This window comes from Mytilus californianus, unplaced genomic scaffold, assembly GCF_021869535.1.
Source record: "Mytilus californianus isolate M0D057914Y unplaced genomic scaffold, xbMytCali1.0.p SCAF_7, whole genome shotgun sequence".
Classification (NCBI taxonomy): domain Eukaryota; kingdom Metazoa; phylum Mollusca; class Bivalvia; order Mytilida; family Mytilidae; genus Mytilus; species Mytilus californianus.
The window spans coordinates 50,164,143-50,182,858 of record NW_026262723.1 but is presented as its reverse complement, the minus strand read 5'-3'; the positions used below and the strand labels follow the sequence as shown (position 1 = coordinate 50,182,858).

The 18,716-nt window shown below is 33.3% G+C and overlaps 1 protein-coding gene across 5 annotated transcripts in view; it reads left to right on the top strand.

Moving 5' to 3' along the window:
- Positions 1–18,716, top strand: part of LOC127709697 (probable E3 ubiquitin-protein ligase HERC4) — a 428,281-nt gene that overhangs the window by 316,633 nt on the left and 92,932 nt on the right. For all 5 annotated transcript variants that reach the window (XM_052215333.1, XM_052215334.1, XM_052215335.1 and 2 more), the window contains one exon: positions 14,792–14,839. In XM_052215333.1, coding sequence (XP_052071293.1) covers positions 14,792–14,839 — 48 coding nt within the window. The remainder of the gene's footprint in view (positions 1–14,791; positions 14,840–18,716) is intronic.

The following is an 18,716-nucleotide window of genomic DNA, read 5'->3' as shown; positions in this document are numbered from 1 at the left end:
ACAATAACTTTAGTATTAGTAAATATAAATCTATGAAATTTAAACACAAGGTTTATAACCATAAAAGGAAGGTTGGGATTGATTTTGGGGGTTATGGTCCTAACAGTTTATTAATTAGGGGCCCAAATAAGCATTTTTCTAGTTTTCAGACAATAATATTGTTCTTGAGTTATGTCCCTTTCTATCCATGTATTTAGATTTTTATACGACCGCAAAAGCGGTCGTATATTGGTATGACGCTGGCGTCGTTGTCGTCGTCGGCGTCGTCGTCGTCCGAAGACACATTGGTTTTCGCACTCTAACTTTAGTTTAAGTGAATGGATCTCTTTTACCATAAGGTTCAATACCACAAAAGGAAGGTTGGTATTAATTTTGGGGGTTATGGTACCAACAGTTAAGGAATTAGGGGCCAAAAAGGTGCCGAAAATAAGCATTTTCTAGTTTCCAGACAATAACTGTGGAACGGTGTATGGATCTCTCTGAAATTATACCACAAGTTTCCATACCACAAAGGGATGGTTAGGATTTGCTTTGGGGGGTTATGGCTCAAACAGTTTAGGAATTAGGGGCAAAAAAGGGGGAAAAACAAGGTTGTTCTGGTTAATGGACAAATACTTTAGTACAAAACATAAGTTAAAGCAGTGTAAGGGAGATAAATCAAATGCATCATTTGAATTACCTCCCTTACACTGCTTTTAAATTATGTATAAAGTAATGGTTAATGAACAATTAAGATAATTTAAAACAGTGTAAGGGAGGTAATCCAAATACAACGTTTTGGTTACTTCCCTTACACTGCTTTAAAATTATGTTTAAAGAAATGCATATTTATAAAGGAATACCAGTAAAAATATCTGCAAATGTTGCATCTTTTTTTTTACAAAAAAATCCATATGAAAGATTTGACACCATATTTTAAATTCTATTATAAAATAGATTAAGTTAGCACTATGGTAAATTTAAATGGGTAATTATGGTTGCAAACTCAATTGGAAATTTGAATTGAGGTTATGACCATAGCTTGAGGGAAAGAATTTTTTTGGGGGAAAAAGGGGGGTGTAGGGGGTTAAGGGGGATTGGGGGGGGGTTAAAAGAAATTGTGGTGGGTCAATTTTTTCTCATTTCAGATTTCAGAAATTAAAAAGAATTATTCTTCAAATATTATTTTTTTTTCAAATTTCAAATATTGAAAAATTTCAAGAAGTCATCTTTAATTGCACAGTATGGCGCATTAGATTTGTAAAATCTTTGACCACATTTATTCATTTGTTATGCCGAATCTAACCGTGTATTTAGATTTTTAATTTTGGGTCCAGTTTTCAAATTGGTCTACATTAAGGTCCAAAGGGTCCAAAATTAAATTTTGTTTGATTTTAACAAAATTGAATATATGGGGTTCTTTGATATGCTGAATCTTAACATGTATTTATATTTTTGATTTTTGGCCCAGTTTTCAAGTTGGTCCAACTTGGGGTCCAAAATTAAACTTTGTTTGATTTCAACAAAAATTTAATATATGGGGTTCTTTGATTTGCTGAATCTAACCATGTATTTAGATTTTTTTATTTGTGGACCCCGCTATCAAATTGGTTCATATTGAGGTCAAAAGGGTTCAAAATTAAACTTTGTTTGATTTCATCAAAAATTGAATTATTGGGGTTCTTTGATATGCTAAATCTAACCGTGTATTTAGATTTTTAATTTTGGGTCCCGTTTTTTAAATTGGTCTACATTAAGGTCCAAAGGGTCCAAAATTAAACTTAGTTTGATTTTAACAAAAATTGAATTTTGGGGTTCTTTGATATGCTGAATCTAAACATGTGTTTAGATTTTTGATTATGGGCCCAGTTTTCAAGTTGGTCCAAGTTGGGGTCCAAAATTAAACTTTGTTTGATTTCAACAAAAATTGAATATATGGGGTTCTTTGATATGCTGAATCTAACCATGTATTTTGATTTTTGGGCCCCGTTATCAAATTGGTCCACATTGAGGTCAAAAGGGTCCAAAATTAAACTTTGTTTGATTTCATCAAAAATTGAATTCTTTGGATTGTTTGATATGCTGAATCTAACCATGTATTTAGATTTTTGATATTGGACCATAATAAGTAAATTACAAATTTTAAGTTCTTAGACCACATTCATTCTGTGTCAGAAACCTATGCTGTGTCAAATATGTAATCACAATCCAAATTCAGAGCTGTATCAAGCTTGAATGTTGTGTCCATGCTTGCCTCAACTGTTTAGGGTTCGACCTCTGTGGTCATATCAAGCTGCGCCCAGCGGAGCATTTTAATGCGCCTGTCCCAAGTCAGGAGCCTCTGGCCTTTGTGAGTCTTGTATGTTTTTTTATTTTAGTTCATTTATATGTTTTGGAGTTTAATGTGACGTCCATTTTCACTGAACTAGTACACAATTTCATTTTGGGGCCAGCTAAGGACCACCTCCGGGTGCGGGATTTTCTCGCTGCGTTGAAGACCAATTGGTGGCCTCCGGCTGTTGTCTGCTCTTTGGTCGGGTTGTTGTCTCTTTGACATATTCCCCATTTCCATTCTCAATTTTATTTTAAGACTGTATAAATGAGAAATGATATTTTGGAAATTGTTTTTTTTTTTCATTTTATTTTTTGTTTTTTTGAAGAAATTCGTGATAGGTTTGTTTGTTATTCTCTGTAAATCAATTTTCAGAATGCTATATTTATATTTTTTTATTTTTGGTGAAGCGAACCCTTTTAAAAACTTGGCTCATATTGTCCAATAATAAATAAATTATTTAAATTCTTGGTATACTTGGATATGCTGAATCTATCCAAATCGGGGTCCAAAATTAAATTTTGTTTGATTTTAACAAAATTTTTTAAATATGTGGGGTTCTTTGATATGATGAATCTAACCTTGTATTTAGATTTTTGATTTTGGGGCCTGTTATCGAATTGGTCCCCATTTGGGTCCAGAGGGTCCAAAATTAAACTTTGTTTGATTTCATCAAAAATTGAAATTCTTAGGGTTTCTATCATATGCTGAATCTTACCGTGTATTCAAATTTTAAATATTGGACCAGAAACCTATGATGTGTCAAATATTTAATCAAAATCCAAATTAAGAGCTGTATCAAGTTTGAATGTAGTGTCCATACTTGCCCCAACTGTTCGGGGTTCAACTTCTGCGGTCGTATCCAGCTGCGCCCCGCAGATCATTTTATTTATATTTATATTTCATATCCCATATCTGCTTATTCCTTCAATTTCTTTCATGATCATGGCTACTGAAAACAAGATTCTTCACGAAAACGTCATCCCAATTTTAGAATAGAAATTCCTGGTTATGAGACTGTCAAAAGTAGAATTTTGGAAAAACTTCAGAGAGTTAAAAATTACTGGACTTCATCTTTAAATAAGCCAGTTAACAATAGTTTAATTATAGAGAAACTTTTAGACTTTTGGATAAAACAACAACTTGAAAGTGACAATTCTAAAGAACTTCATCTCTTTCCATCCACCTATTCCCAAACCAAACCCCAAGATGTAGACCAAGGACGACTGTTTGTTACTGCAGAAAAATCTTTGGATACATATGGAGAACTTTTTGAAGGACAAACAAGTATTTGTAATGGAAAGCTAAAAGTATTGAAAAGAACAATGAAAGGACACGCAGTATCTGTAAGACTGATGTGTACCAAGGAAAAATCACATTCCTATTTATGGCCGTCATCATCATACCTTCCAAATGATGAGTTCTTGGTCATGCATTTTATAGTACTGGACTTTTGCCAGTACATTACACTAGATTTGTAGATGGAGCAGGTATTGGTTGCATCACTAAAGAGAGAAGATCAAAGTTCTTTAGAAAGTATAAAGAACACGCTGAAAATGAAAGTGTTCAATCAGTTGACATTGCCATAAATGATGAAATTGCTTTATATGATGACCTAGATGGCATCACATCATGACAGATGCTAATGCCAAAGACACACAAAACTCACAAAGTGATGGACTGCGAATATGTAACAAAGTCACAGGATAAAGTTGCACAACGACAGGAAAGATTGGGAACTCAAAAAATTTATGAAAATTTAGAGAATAAAAATGTGTCCACTATAATTCATGCACATGAAAGGAATTTGGCTTTAATAAATTTGTGAGGGACACTGAATTTACTGTCAATCAGGATGTCTTATGGCATGCTGTCAAGGCTGTAAAAAAAGCAGTCACCAAGATTTCAAAAGGTACTAAACGTTCAGAAGGTGTAAGCTGGAGTGAACAGCTAGGAGATAAAGTTGAACCCATAGCAACACACATTAACTGGGCCGTCCGAAACTGTGAAGAAAATTCCAAAAAACAAAGAAAGTTTGGATAACATTGTTCAACATTATTGTAATAACCATGTAAATTGTCACCAAACATCAAGGTGCAAAGCTGATTCAAACTATGAGCCATCTAGATCGTAATTACAAGTGGAAAAGTCTGAAAAAGTTTGGAACCTGCTATAAAAAGTTCAACTATTTGTAAATATCCTCAAGATTACATTCTTGCTAAAGTCACATTTATGTTAAAAATTTTAATAATGTTGTGAACATATTTCAAGACAAAAGAATTTTCTGTTTCCTGATAAGATCTGTAGGACTGTATATATAAAGTTTTAAATTTACTAGCAGGACTGTACAAATGAAGTTTGAAATTTACTGTTCATTACACTTAAGTTAATTACAGATAAGTTTTATAAGTTTTAAAGAGATAGACATTTTGAAGTTAATTACATTACTAATAATTATATATGTAATGTTAGAGTACTATGTTAAACCATAGTTCTGTTGAAAGGGAAATAACCCTTCAGATTTGCAAGTATGATTTTCATTATCAATTTTTCTTTTCTTTGGTAAATTGTTTGAAGAATTTTATGGTGTGTTTGTTATTCTGTAAAAACTAATTTTCTGAGTGATATATGTATATAATTGTTTTGTTGTGTCTGTTAATTTTAATTTTTACTTTATCCTGTTTGGGGTTCCAGATTTGAAAATTCATTAGATAATAATCTATTATATATAAGTTAAAAAGTTAAAATTAAGATAAGATAAGTTGCAGATCTATATTAGAATGTTACAAATGAAAGAAAAAATATTGGGAACTATCAACTATATACATAAAGTTTGATTACACTAAGTGATAGGATAACATTCATCTGGTAATTGTCAATGCAATCACCAAACTAAATTGGAGTGACAGATTTATTAGAAAACTATTAAATATATTTGATTATAATTTAAAAAATAAATATAACATCATATCTAATTTTAGAGTCTATGGTTAAATCATATTTAATTTTAGATTTACATTATTGGTTCATGGAAATAAAGTTTGAGTTATTTCCATTTGAACAGAAATCGTTTAACTAAGAAGTATTTCATCAAAAATTGAATTCTTGGGGTTCTTTGATATGCTGATTCTAGCAATGTACTTAGATTTTGGATATTGGACCATAATAGGTAAATGTTCAATTTCAAATTTTTCAGTTTTTTGACCACATTCATTTTGTGTCACAAACCCATTCGGTATCAAATATTCAATCACAATCCAAATTCAGAGCTGTTTTAAGCTTAAATGTTGTGTCCATACTTGCTCAACTGTTCAGGGTTCGACCTCTTCAGGAAAATCCGGTTTGCTGTCTCTCTGACAGGCTCTTGTTTAATGATTATATGGGTAAAATCATGTCTGAAATTGTATATATATATTTCAAAGTGCGTTTGCTGATAGTCGATGTATTCTCTAAATCAAATGGCGTATCCATGTAGTCAAACCTACATGGGGATCTTTTCATGTCATAATTTGGACAACAGTTGTTATATTTCGTTGGACACTGGAATTCGTGGATAAAGCCATCCACGAAAACCACGAAAATTGGTACCCAACGAATAAAGGTACTTTCACAGTACACCAAAACCATTGCACCTAAAATATTTAACTATAAACAAGCATTGCAAGATCTTGATTTAGGAGATTACTTGAAAACCCCTCTTATATGTGACTGGTTGCAATCTCCATATATTTACAAGCCCTCTGGCCATGTACAGTATGTCTGTTAGATTAACCGAAATTTTGTCCGTGGTAAAAGAGGGATTATAGAAATACTGTGACACTTTTTATTCGCGTAGTGTCATTTACCATATGTGGATTCTTAAGAACTCAAAATAACTTCTGGAAAATTTAAAATGTCGGTCATTTTTGTCGAGCCTGCGACTTTTGTCGCAGAAAGCTCAACATAGGGATAGTGATCCGGCGGAGGCTACGGCGGCGGCGGCGGTGTTAGCTAACTTTTTAAAAGCTTTATATTTTAGAAGCTAGAAGACCTGGATGCTTCATACTTTGTATATAGATGCCTCATGTTACGAAGTTTCCGTCAGTCACATGTCCAATGTCCTTGACCTCATTTTCATGGTTCAGTGACTACTTGAAAAAAAGTTCAGATTTTTTGTTACGTTTAATTCTCTATTATTATAAGTAATAGGATAACTATATTTGGTATGTGCGTACCTTACAAGGTCCTCATCCCAGTCAGACAGTTTTCACTTGACCTCGACCTCATTTCATGGATCAGTGAACAAGGTTAAGTTTTGGTGGTCAAGTCCATATCTCAGATACTATAAGCAATAGGTCTTGTATATTCGGTGTATGGAAGGACTATAAGGTGTACATGTCCAACTGGCAGGTGTCATCTGACCTTGACCCCATTTTTATGGTTCAGTGGTTATAGTTAAGTTTTTGTGTTTTGGTCTGTTTTCTTATACTGTATGCAATAGGTCTACTATATTTGGTGTATGGAATGATAGTAAGGTGTACATGTCTAGCTGGCAGGTTTCATCTGACCTTGACCTCATTTTCATAGTTCAGTGGTCAAAGTTAAGTTTTTGAGTTTTGGTCTATTTTTCTAATACTATATGCAATAGGTCAACTATATTTGGTATATGGAAATATTTTATGATCTATATGTCGGTCGCACAGGTTTTATTTGACCTTGACCTCATTTTCACGGTTCATTGCTCAGTGTTAAGTTTTTGTGTTGTGGTCTGTTTTTCTTAAACTAAAAGCAATAGGTCAACTATATTTGTTGTATGGAAGAATTGTTAGCTGTACATGTCTGCCTGGCATGGTTCATCTGACCTTGACCTCATTTTCATGGTTCATTGGTCAATGTTTAGTTTTTTGGTTAATGTTAAGTTTATGTGACAGTTGTAATAAAGCTTTATATTTAGGACTATCAACATAATATCAATGATTAATAAAGAAGGCGAGACATTTCAGCGTGTGCACTCTTGTCTGAAATAAATTCTATTATAATCTTCGATTTTTCCACCCTTTACACCACCATACCACATGAAAAACCAGTCTTAAAGAAATAATCCACAATGCTTCCCTTCATAAAGGTGGTACTATATGCTACAATTTTATTGTTTTTGGATAAAAATGTACATATTTTGTTAATAGTCGAGTGACATTAACCATAAAATTTCATTTCTAATGCACCCACCTAACATACGGATCAATCATATATCATTCGAAAGCGTATCATCTGTACGATCTTTTTTGCCCGGTCGTCAAATATTCGTACGGTGCAATTTCTATCAAATCACGATGGAAGGTCAAGGACGGACAATTTCTTATTTTACAAGACGTCAACATTTTTGCATATTCTGTCATCTTAATAATATAATTCTGTATGGAAATATGAAAAACTTTAAGAAGAGAGACTATTAGTCAATTGTCAAACTCACTCCAAAACATTAATGACCTATTTTTATACGACCGCAAAAAAATTTTGTGGTCGTATATTGGTATGACGTTGGCGTCGTCGTCGTCGTCGTCCGGCGTCGTCGTCCTCGTCGTCCGGCGTCGTCGTCCGAATACATATTGGTTTTCGCACTCTAACTTTAGTTTAAGTGAATGGATCTTTTTGAAATTTGACCATAAGGTTAAATACCACAAAAGGAAGGTTGGGATTGATTTTGGGGGTTATGGTACCAACAGTCAAGGAATTAGGGGCCAAAAAGGGGCCAAAAATGAGCATTTTCTAGTTTCCAGACAATAACTGTGGAACGGTGTATGGATCTCTCTGAAATTATACTACAAGTTTCCATACCACAAAGGGATGGTTAGGATTTGCTTTGGGGGGTTATGGCTCAAACCGTTTAGGAATTAGGGGCAAAAAAGGGGGAAAAACAAGGTTGTCCTGGTTAATGGACAAATACTTTAGTACAAAACATAATTTAAAGCAGTGTAAGGGAGATAAATCAAATACATCATTGAAATTATCTCCCTTACACTGCTTTTAAATTATGTATAAAGTAATGGTTAATGAACAATAAAGATAATCTAAAACAGTGTAAGGGAGGTAATCCAAATACAACGTTTTGGTTACTTCCCTTACACTGCTTTTAAATTATGTTTAAAGAAATGCATATTTATAAAGGAAGACCAGTAAAAATATCTGCAAATGTTTTCATCTTTTTTTTTTACAAAAAAATCCATATGAAAGATTTGACACTATATTTTTATTAATTCTATTATAAAATAGATTAAGAATTTTTTTTGGGGAAAAAGGGGGGGGATAAAAAGAAATTGTGGGGGGCCAATTTTTTCTCATTTCAGATTTAAGAAATTAAAAAGAATTATTCTTCAAATATTATTTTTTTTTCAAATTTCAAATATTGAAAAATTTCAAGAAGTAATCTTTAATTGCACAGTATGGCGCATTAGATTTGTAAAATCTTTGATCACATTTATTTATTTGTTATGCCGAATCTAACAGTGTATTTAGATTTTTAATTTTGGGTCCAGTTTTCAAATTGGTCTACATTAATGTCCAAAGGGTCCAAAATTAAACTTTGTTTGATTTTAGCAAAAATTGAATATATGAGGTTCTTTGATATGCTGAATCTAAACATGTATTTAGATTTTTGATTTTTGGCCCAGTTTTCAAGTTGGTCCAAATTGGGGTCCAAAATTAAACTTTGTTTGATTTCAACAAAAATTGAATATATGGGGTTCTTTGATATGCTGAATCTAACCATGTATTTAGATTTTTTATTTGTGGACCCCGTTATCTAATTGGTTCATATTGAGGTCAAAAGGGTCCAAAATTAAACTTTGTTTGATTTCATCTAAAATTGAACTATTGGGGTTCTTTGATATTCCAAATCTAACCGTGTATTTAGGTTTTTAATTTTGGGTCCTTTTTTTTAAATTGGTCTACATTGAGGTCCAAAGGGTCCAAAATTAAACTTAGTTTGATTTTAACAAAAATTGAATTCTTGGGGTTCTTTGATTTGCTGAATCTAAACATGTGTTTAGATTTTTGATTATGGGCCCAGTTTTCAAGTTTGTCCAAGTTGGGGTCCAAAATTAAACTTTGTTTGATTTTAACAAAAATTGAATATATGGGGTTCTTTGATATGCTGAATCTAACCATGTATTTTGATTTTGGACATTGGACCATAATAGGTAAATTAAAAAAATTCAAGTTCTTAGACCACATTCTTTCTGTGTCAGAAACCTATGCTGTGTCAAATATTTAATAACAATCCAAATTCAGAGCTGTATCAAGCTTGAATGTTGTGTCCATACTTGCCCCAACTGTTCAGGGTTCGACCTCTGCGGTCGTATCAAGCTGCGCCCCAGCGAAGCATTTTATTGATATATAAATAGCGACTTTTCCCTGAAATTCCGGTGAAAAGAATAAAAATTTGTGAAAACCAAATATTTGTCTGTGATTAAATTGTTAATCACCATAAAACCAAATAACATATTTCATTTAGTACTAAGGAAGTTTTTGACATCATACAATTACTGCAATCACGCATCTTGCTAATTACACAGCCAATCATAACAACCCATACAGTTGCCCAAAATACCACATCTGCGAAAAGATAGCTTTTAAGCTGTTCTACGTTAAAAAAATATTTTTATGTAGTCAAATTTAGGATGAAGAAACACTTTTATAAAATTCAAAAATGTTTGAAGGAAAAAAAACACGCGGGATGCATGCTTTAAAGGGGAATTTAGGGAGCTAAACTTTGATATTTCAACATGTAGCTTAATTCCAGCCTATTAAAAACTCTTCTGTCTTTTCTTGCTATTTTGTTTGTAATTTCATGAGTATCATTAAAAGAAATACAGGACTTTGTATATAAATATTAAGCTAGCCCAAAAAACTAAACGCATAAGTAGATAATTACATTGTTAGAAAGCTAATTAATAAATAGTTGAATTTCAAATATTTCTCTTATACAAATTATAACATTTGTTTTCTTGGTTGCTTCAACTGCATCGTGCAATGACGAAAAAAGTTAAAACTACTAGTCTTATGTTCTAGACACTGATAATGTTCTTTGTGCTTGTCTGAAGTAGGAAACCCTATCAAACTACGTAATGTTCTAGTAAAAAAAAAATGGTGCAATTACATGCAATTGCATGTTGTATTTGGCAAAACCTTTCGGAATTTTGGGTCCTCAATGATCATCAACTTCGTACTTTATTTGGCCTTTTTAACATTCTTTGATTCGAGCGTCACTGATGAATCTTTTGTAGACGAAACGCGCGTCTGGCGTACACCATTTTAAGCCTAGTATCTATGATGGGTTTATTTATGTTTTGATTTGAGAATTCTTGCAATTTGCAATAATTATAGTAATAATTAGACTTCCTAAATAGATAAATTATTACATATAAAATAAAAAGCTTTAAAGAAGGAAATTACTGTGTAGTTGTCACAGCAACAATTCAACCAATCATCACCAAGAACGTTTTGTAAAAGTAGGCAACCTCTGACAAAACATATTAAGCACTTTTCATTTTTCTGCGTTAAGCCCTCTGTTGTTGACCTGGCAAGGCTATTTTGGCGATTTTCACACTTTATTTTCATACTAAAGAAGAACGAGGTTAATTCTATTTGAGTTATTTTTCTAAATACAAATGTTGCATGTAAAAATTTGTTGCCAAAACTAGTTGGTTTGAAGAAATGTCTTATCAAAAACTAAATTATAAAGAAACTCTAAAATTTTATCCAAACAATAACATGAATAAGTAGCATTGGTTTTTTTTTTACATTCCAATGCTTTGCATGCTTTAATCTGTTCGTTTGGTTTTCTAATTGTGCAAAGTTCTCATAGCTGCAATAAGAAAAAAACATATAATATGGTATGTTTATAAATGTGAGAAAAACAAGCGTTGAAAATGAGATAACTTATAAGCAGGACTGTAATGGTGAATTTGAATTGCTTGCTATTCAACTCTATTTGAATGTGTTTATCATAAATAAAATCCCTTCATGTACAATCTCCATATGTGCACTTCAAACCTTTCCCCCGAATGTAACCTACCGAATTAGACATATCACCAGATTTGTACTTAAATGAGCAACACGACGGGTGCCACATGTGGAGCAGAATCTGCTTATCTTTCCGGAGCACCTGAGATCACCCCCAGTTTTTGGTGGGGTTCGTGTTGCTTAGTCTTTGGTTTTCTATGTTGTTTGTCTGCTTGTCTGTTTCTTTTTTAGCCATGGCGTTGTCTGTTTGTGTTCGACTGATGAGTTTTAATGTCCCTTTTGTATCCTTTGCCTCTCTTTTTGAACTTCACTAAAATTTACTAAGCGATGTATATGTGTGAGGAATATTGCTCATTACAAAGTTTGTTATACTAACGGATGGACATATGAATGGAAATAACAAAACAAATGAGCGTAGGCACAATATGATTCCTACATTTCCGAAAACACACATATGACACCATGACCAACGCGATTAAAGTAGAACAGACAAACAACAGTCCTCAAAACACTACACCGAAATGTACGAATACTACCTTAAACCGGTGGTGATTGAAATTGCTTAGGAAGGGTATTCAATCTTCCACGATACCAATTTCTAAAAAGTACTAAGACCTAATAGATAAATATTCAGTGTCAACTTCACAAATTATACAAGATGGTCTTGAGTTATAGATTCTAGGTGCTCAAGTTGTGTATCTTTTTTTATGCCCTCGCCGTAGCGAAATTGGTTTCCGTTCTCTAACTTTATTTTGCCTCAACCCAATGTTATGTAACTTATATACAATGCTTATTACCACAAAACACAGATCAAGTTTGAATTTGAGGGCGTAACTTTTACCTTTCTAGAGTTATGCCCCTTTACAAATGGAAAAATTGCTGAATTTTTTGTTTCCGTTCTCTAACTTAAGTTTGTCTCAGCCAAATGTTATGAATCTTATACACAATGCTTATTATCACAAAACACAGATCAAGTTTGAATTTTGGTGGCGTCACTTTTACCGTTATAGAGTTATGCCCCTTTACAAATGGAAAAATTGCTGAATTTTTCGTTTCCGTTCTTTAACTTAAGTTTGCCTCAACCAAATGTTATGAAACTTATACAAAATGCTTATTACCACAAAACTCTGATCAAGTTCTAATTTGGGTAGAGTCACTTTTACTGTTCTTGAGTTATGTCCCTTTGTAACGTTATATGCAAGCATGGACATCATCTGTGTCCCATGGACACATTCCCCATTTATTTTACTTTAGTTTCCCCGTTATTTGTCTTCGTGCTATTATGTTTCTTTCTGTCGTATGGATTTTGATGTAACTCGGTATTTATGCATCCCGCCATCAGGTTTTAGACTTTTTAACTTTGGGCATTCCTGGGACAGGTGGGTCCTGATGTGAATTCGGACACAAAGGGGCTTTTACAGTTTTGTTTCTATTTTGTTTACCTTTGTATTTATACTTACTTAATTTTTACTTTTTCGAGAAAGTGTATACTATATACGGTATGTACTATCAAAGACAAAAACTTTTATTTTGTGACCTCATTGTCAAATTAACTATTTACTGCACCTTTTTTGCCCCCACCGTATCGGAGGGGGCATTAAGTTTTACCCTTGTCCGTCTGTACGTCCGTCCGTCCGTCCGTCCGTCCGTCCGTCCGTCATATGTACCGATATTGGTTTCCGTTCTCTAACTTTAGTTTGCGTCAACCAATTGTTATGAATCTTATACAAAATGCTTATTACCACAAAACACAGATGAATTTGAATTTTGGTGGCGTCACTTTTACCGTTCTAGAGATATGCCCCTTTACAAATGGAAAAATTGCTAAATTTTTCATTCCGTTCTCTAACATAAGTTTGCCTCAACCAAATGTGATGAAACTTATTCACAATGCTTATTACCACAAAACTCAGATCAAGTACGAATTTGGGTAGCGTCACTTTTACTGTTCTTGAGTTATGTCCCTTTATAACATCATATGCAAGCGTGGGCATCGTCTGTGTCCCATGGACACATTCCCCATTTATTGTTAGATTAATTTTATGTTTGTTTGATTTTTTTAGTCAGTTGTGTTTTATGTCTATGTTGTATGTTTACACAGTTTTGGCAGCTCACAGGATCCAAATTATTATTTCTTATGCAGCAAAATACTGCAATCTGATTGGTTAATTACCCCGGTGTAAATAACACTCCACCCTTGTTCACCCCGGGATAAATAAAATTTTGCCAAAAAATAAAAAAAATTGCCAAACTAAAGAAAAAAAGTAAAATGTAAAAAAAAAAAAAAAAATTTATATAAAATAAATAAATTTGAGGACAAAAAATTTTTAATTTTTTTTTAAAAAAATTTAAAAAAAGGATGTTTTTCCCAAAAATTCAAAAGAACAAATTTTTTTTTCTGGATTTCCCAAAAATAAAGAAAAAAGGTATTTGACAATACGCAGCAACATCGACGTTATAAAAATGTAACACTGGAATTTTTTCATTAGCATTTTTCAATTTTACATCCCGGTTTAACAATGAGTAAAGGAATTGTTCATAAGAAATAAATTCGTTATCTTGGTGTAATCAGGGGTGTACGGAATTTTACACCGTTGTTGAAAATTCATACACCCATTCGGCTGTGCCTCAGGGTGTATGAATTTTCAACAACGGTGTAAAATTCTGTACACCCCTGATTACACCAAGATAACTAATATTGTCACATTTACCTTCTATGTCTGTTTGGCCTGCTCATCCAGTTTTGTCAATATAACGGAACTGTGAACAACTGGCATACAAGTTGGAGGTTTGAGCTATCTATAAAACCAAGTTTAACCAGTTGTTTTTTGTTCCATTGATTGATAGCGTTTTATTTTGTCAGTTTTTATGGACTACCCTTTTTTGAACTTGCCTTGGAGTTCGATATTTTTGTTATACTTTTTAATTCTAACAATATCGTTATTTTCATGCCAGTTCCAAAGTATATTGATAAAAGAACTGAAATTAGCTTGAATGTTTTTATTATGGTGAAAAATGTGTCTATATGAATATCACAAATATCAAAACTTGCATTAAGATATTCTACTATAACAGGTACATGAACAGCATTTATAAATCTCGCATTATCATCAGTTTAGCAGATTCCCAATAATAAATTCAAAATATGAATAGATGGTAGGTATTTATATAGCTAGTTAGGTAATTCCTGCCATTGATCAAATGTTAGTTATAAGATAAAAGAAATATTTTCCTATAGTTAATGTAAAAATATCTTGTATTATGATGTATTGGTCAGAACTTATAATGTATGTTAATCGTACAAAAGATTTGAGAGATACAGAGACTTACCTTGTTTCAAATATTGAAATTCCTTTTGAAATAATGTTTAGCTTGATTTTCTAAGAATGCTATTTCCATGAATCAGAGGAGGCTATCGATGCAAGTTTGTACATAATACTAACATGCTTCTCTCACTATCAATGTTTTATTTTCTAGGTGGTGTTTATAGGAGAGGAGGCAATAGATGAAGGTGGACTCACTAAGGTTTGTATTCCACTAAGCATTGTGATGAAGGTTTTTTAAGAAAGGTATCGGTAGGTTCTGTTCAAATACATTCGTTTTCAGCTAACCTGGCCCAAAGGGCCAAGTGAGCTATTCTCATCAATTAGCATCTGTTGTCATTTAACTTTGTGACCAAGTTTTGTCCCAATTGACAAGGAAAAGATTTTTTGTAAAAGTTGACGGACAACGGACTTCAAGTAATGAAAATAGGTCACTTGAGCTATAAATACATACAATATGTCTGTCAGTTCAAACGACTTTGGGTAGAAAACTTTTGGTAAGGAAATTATTTTACATTAGGTCTGCAGCTTGATAATGTTGAGTTGTAGTGTGTAAGAAATTTTTACTTCAGCCCTGCAGCAACTTTCTGTTTGAAATTTTACAACACTCATTGTTGAAGGAAATTTTACCTCAAGTTTTTCTTGGCTTCTTCGATAGGAAATTATTTTATATTGGGTCTGCAGCTTGACAATGTTGTGTGTTGTAACGAGTAAATAATTTTTTCAGCAGTTGTCCAACCACTTTCAGTTTGCCTATAGTTTAAAATTTTACTCATTATACAAGGAATCCTTGCTTCTATGGAATGGAATAATCATTTATGCTTCAGTATACATGTGACCTCAATCCATTGCATTCAGCAACACAGGGTCAGAACCTGTATTGGTCTTGTTTAACAAGATGATTCAGACGCAGTGATAATCTTTAGGTCAGTCACATAAAATTCTTGACAAGTGAATGAATGATAACCCAAATTTCCATACAAATTGTAATAATTGTTAATTTGTTCTTGTCCTATTTGAAATATTTTCTTTTTGTGCACTTTTAGACCTGGTGTAAAGTCCCTGTTATAATCTCCTCTGGATTTGTTTTATACATAATTCTCCAGATTTAAAAATGTATCCCTAATAAACAGCAATCTGATGAAGTTTGTATGTTTGAATACTATGATGGACTTAGCTTAGTCGTTGGATAAAGACAACCAAAATAACATCATCAAGATCTAATAAGTCTATTATCTAAGGGAACCAGTTTGTAAGTGTGTGTGCTATTGCAAGTGGCCCAGTAACCTTGGCAACTAACATATACCAAACTACAATTACTAACTGTATTTTGAGAATAGGATTTGTTCATGTCGACTTTTTTACATATAATAGCTTCGAAGATATAGTCTTAACCTGTGTGAAAAACCATATCATAATTCATTTATCAAATAACTTTTAAAAGCTAAGTCAGGATGCCTAGACAACTCTTTTTCCAAAACATCTATATTGACAGGTGCAGAAATCGACATGTCAAAATTTGAGGTGCGTCTAATTTCTCATCTGTGTGTGGGGCCCGTTCTTTTGAGGCCCCTGTAACTCGTTTTTTGCCTGATGACAGTTGATTTTTAAAATGATCGCCTTTGCAAATCAAACACACATGAACATTTCTGCAACGCGGAACTAAACATCCCCTATAGCCATTGAAATTGTTGTAAAAGTATCTCCCATAATCGAAAGTAGGAATGCACGTGTTTCCGGTGATAGTTGTTGGTGTTTTTTCACGAACTCCTACTGTCTACTGAGTAATTGAAGTATTGACTTGGCAAGTCACATTTTGTTGCAAGGACTGCACAGTCGAACATAGCCTTGAAACAATGTTTTTTATGTTTTGTAGTTTGTAGTTGATGATGCATCTTGGGATGCCGAATTTCCTAATATGGCATCGTTCACTTCATCGTTGATGATGGAGTCGGTTGAATTCTGGGATCGCGAGCTACCCAATATAATGTCTGAGTGGCCCTGGCCGTTTGTCTGCGCATCGGAAATAATATTTACTCCAGAATCTCTTAAAAGCCTCGCCATCGCCATCCTCCTCGAATTTTGAGGAATTATAGTCCCTCTTGTATTAAGTTCTTGTCTCAATCTTATTAATACCCAATTTTCTGGCATTTCAGGATCGTAATGCACGGTTGTCCTTTTCTCCTATCTACGAATAGGTCTCATATTTAAGAAGTAAGGAAGTTTTTAGGATTAAAGCAAAATACAAATAAATTCCGATTTAAATCGTGTGGATGATAAATGCAATGGTTCAAACTCTGGTGAAAACGGTGCAATTTAAAGCACAAACTTAAAAAGTACAATTAAAGTTCCTTGTTTAAAAACGTAATTCTAAGTACTGGAAACGAAGACACATATATATTACCTTAGCCGTATTTGGAATTTTGGGTCCTCAATGCTCTTCCAACTTAATACTTGTTTGGCTTTCTAACTATTTGATCTGAGCGTCACTGATGAGTCTTATGTAGACGAAACGTGCGTCTGGCGTATCCAATTATAAGCCTGGTACCTTTGGTAACTATATAGGAATGTCATTTTTAAATACACATACGACTCCTGAATATATAACTCCAAATCTCAAATCAAATTAAATTCAATTTAAATCTCAGAGAAACAAAATATGGCTGCTGAAACAGCAACAAGCTTTAAAAAATGACCATCTGTCCCTTTAATATCTATAATATGATTGGTCAAATATTTATTTTATCTTTGTAGCCAAAAAAATACTTATCAAAATAAATATATACGTATCTTCCTAAAACATAAACACATGATGGGTCTGGGTAAAATATGACGAGGACATGTGCAAAATGTATAAACTCCAATTTAATAAGTCAAATTCCCATTAAAACAACATTTGTTGTAACGAATCACTTGTTCATAAAGGTGGACACGTGTGTGTGTTTTCTTTAAAATATGGACATGATTGGACGTTTATGAAAAGCACACGTTTTGGAATTCTACTCAAGCTACACATGTCTGGGAATACAGTGACGTCATATGGACAGGTTTTGGAGAATGAACACGTTTGATTGGAAGGACATGTTTCTGAGTGTTATATATAAAAGATAAATTTAGAAACAAAAACATTATATTGTTGTGTGCATTTAGTTGAAGTTCATTGAACATGGGTAGAGAATGTAACATATCAAGGAGAATGACAAACAAATGATTCATTATGTGTATACCCACTATAGCTGTCTGTCAAAATTTGAATTACCAAGAATGTTTGACTAACCTAATATTACGATTACGTCTGACCGAGTCTGTGTTGAAAAACAATGATGAAACCAGATCAGTTGTAAACAGGCCCAACATGGCAAACTTTGTTTACGCAAAAAGTAAAAACTGCTATGGTTCGTCTTATAAAAACATAACAAAAGATCAACTTATCAAAGTTCAATGAGTTGAAACATGTCATTTCATAACTCCCATTCATCTCAATATTTAAAAAATTCACAAAAGTGACAAGTTTTTGTCTCGCCTTGACGGAGTCAAAAAGCAAGACATAGGTATGCTGTTTCCGACGGCGGCGGCGTCAACAATGTATTAGTTTGTGATTAGGTCTAGTTCATGGTGAACCACTAGTTGTAGGTCAATGATATTAGGTATGCAGTTGTATTAGCATTGGCACATCTCATTACCATGGAGATTATTTGGCCCCGCCCCCTCAGTCAAGGTCTATTGACTTTTAAACTTTTCATAGTTTACATGTATTAGTTTGTGATTAGGTCAATTTATGGGGAACCACTAGTGATAGGTCAATGATATTTGGTATGCAGTTGTAGAAGCATTTGCATATCTCATTTCCATGGAGATTATTTGCCTCCGCCCCCTTAGTCATGGTCTATAGACTTTGAAAATTTTGTTAAGTTTGCATGTATTAGTTTGTGATTAGGTAAGTTCAAGGGGAACCATTAGTGTTAGGCCAATGTTAATTGGTGTTCAGTTGTATAAGCATTAGCATATCTCTTTTCCATGGAGAATATTTGGCCCCGCCGCCTCAGTCATGGTCTATTTACTTTGAAACTTTTGCTTAG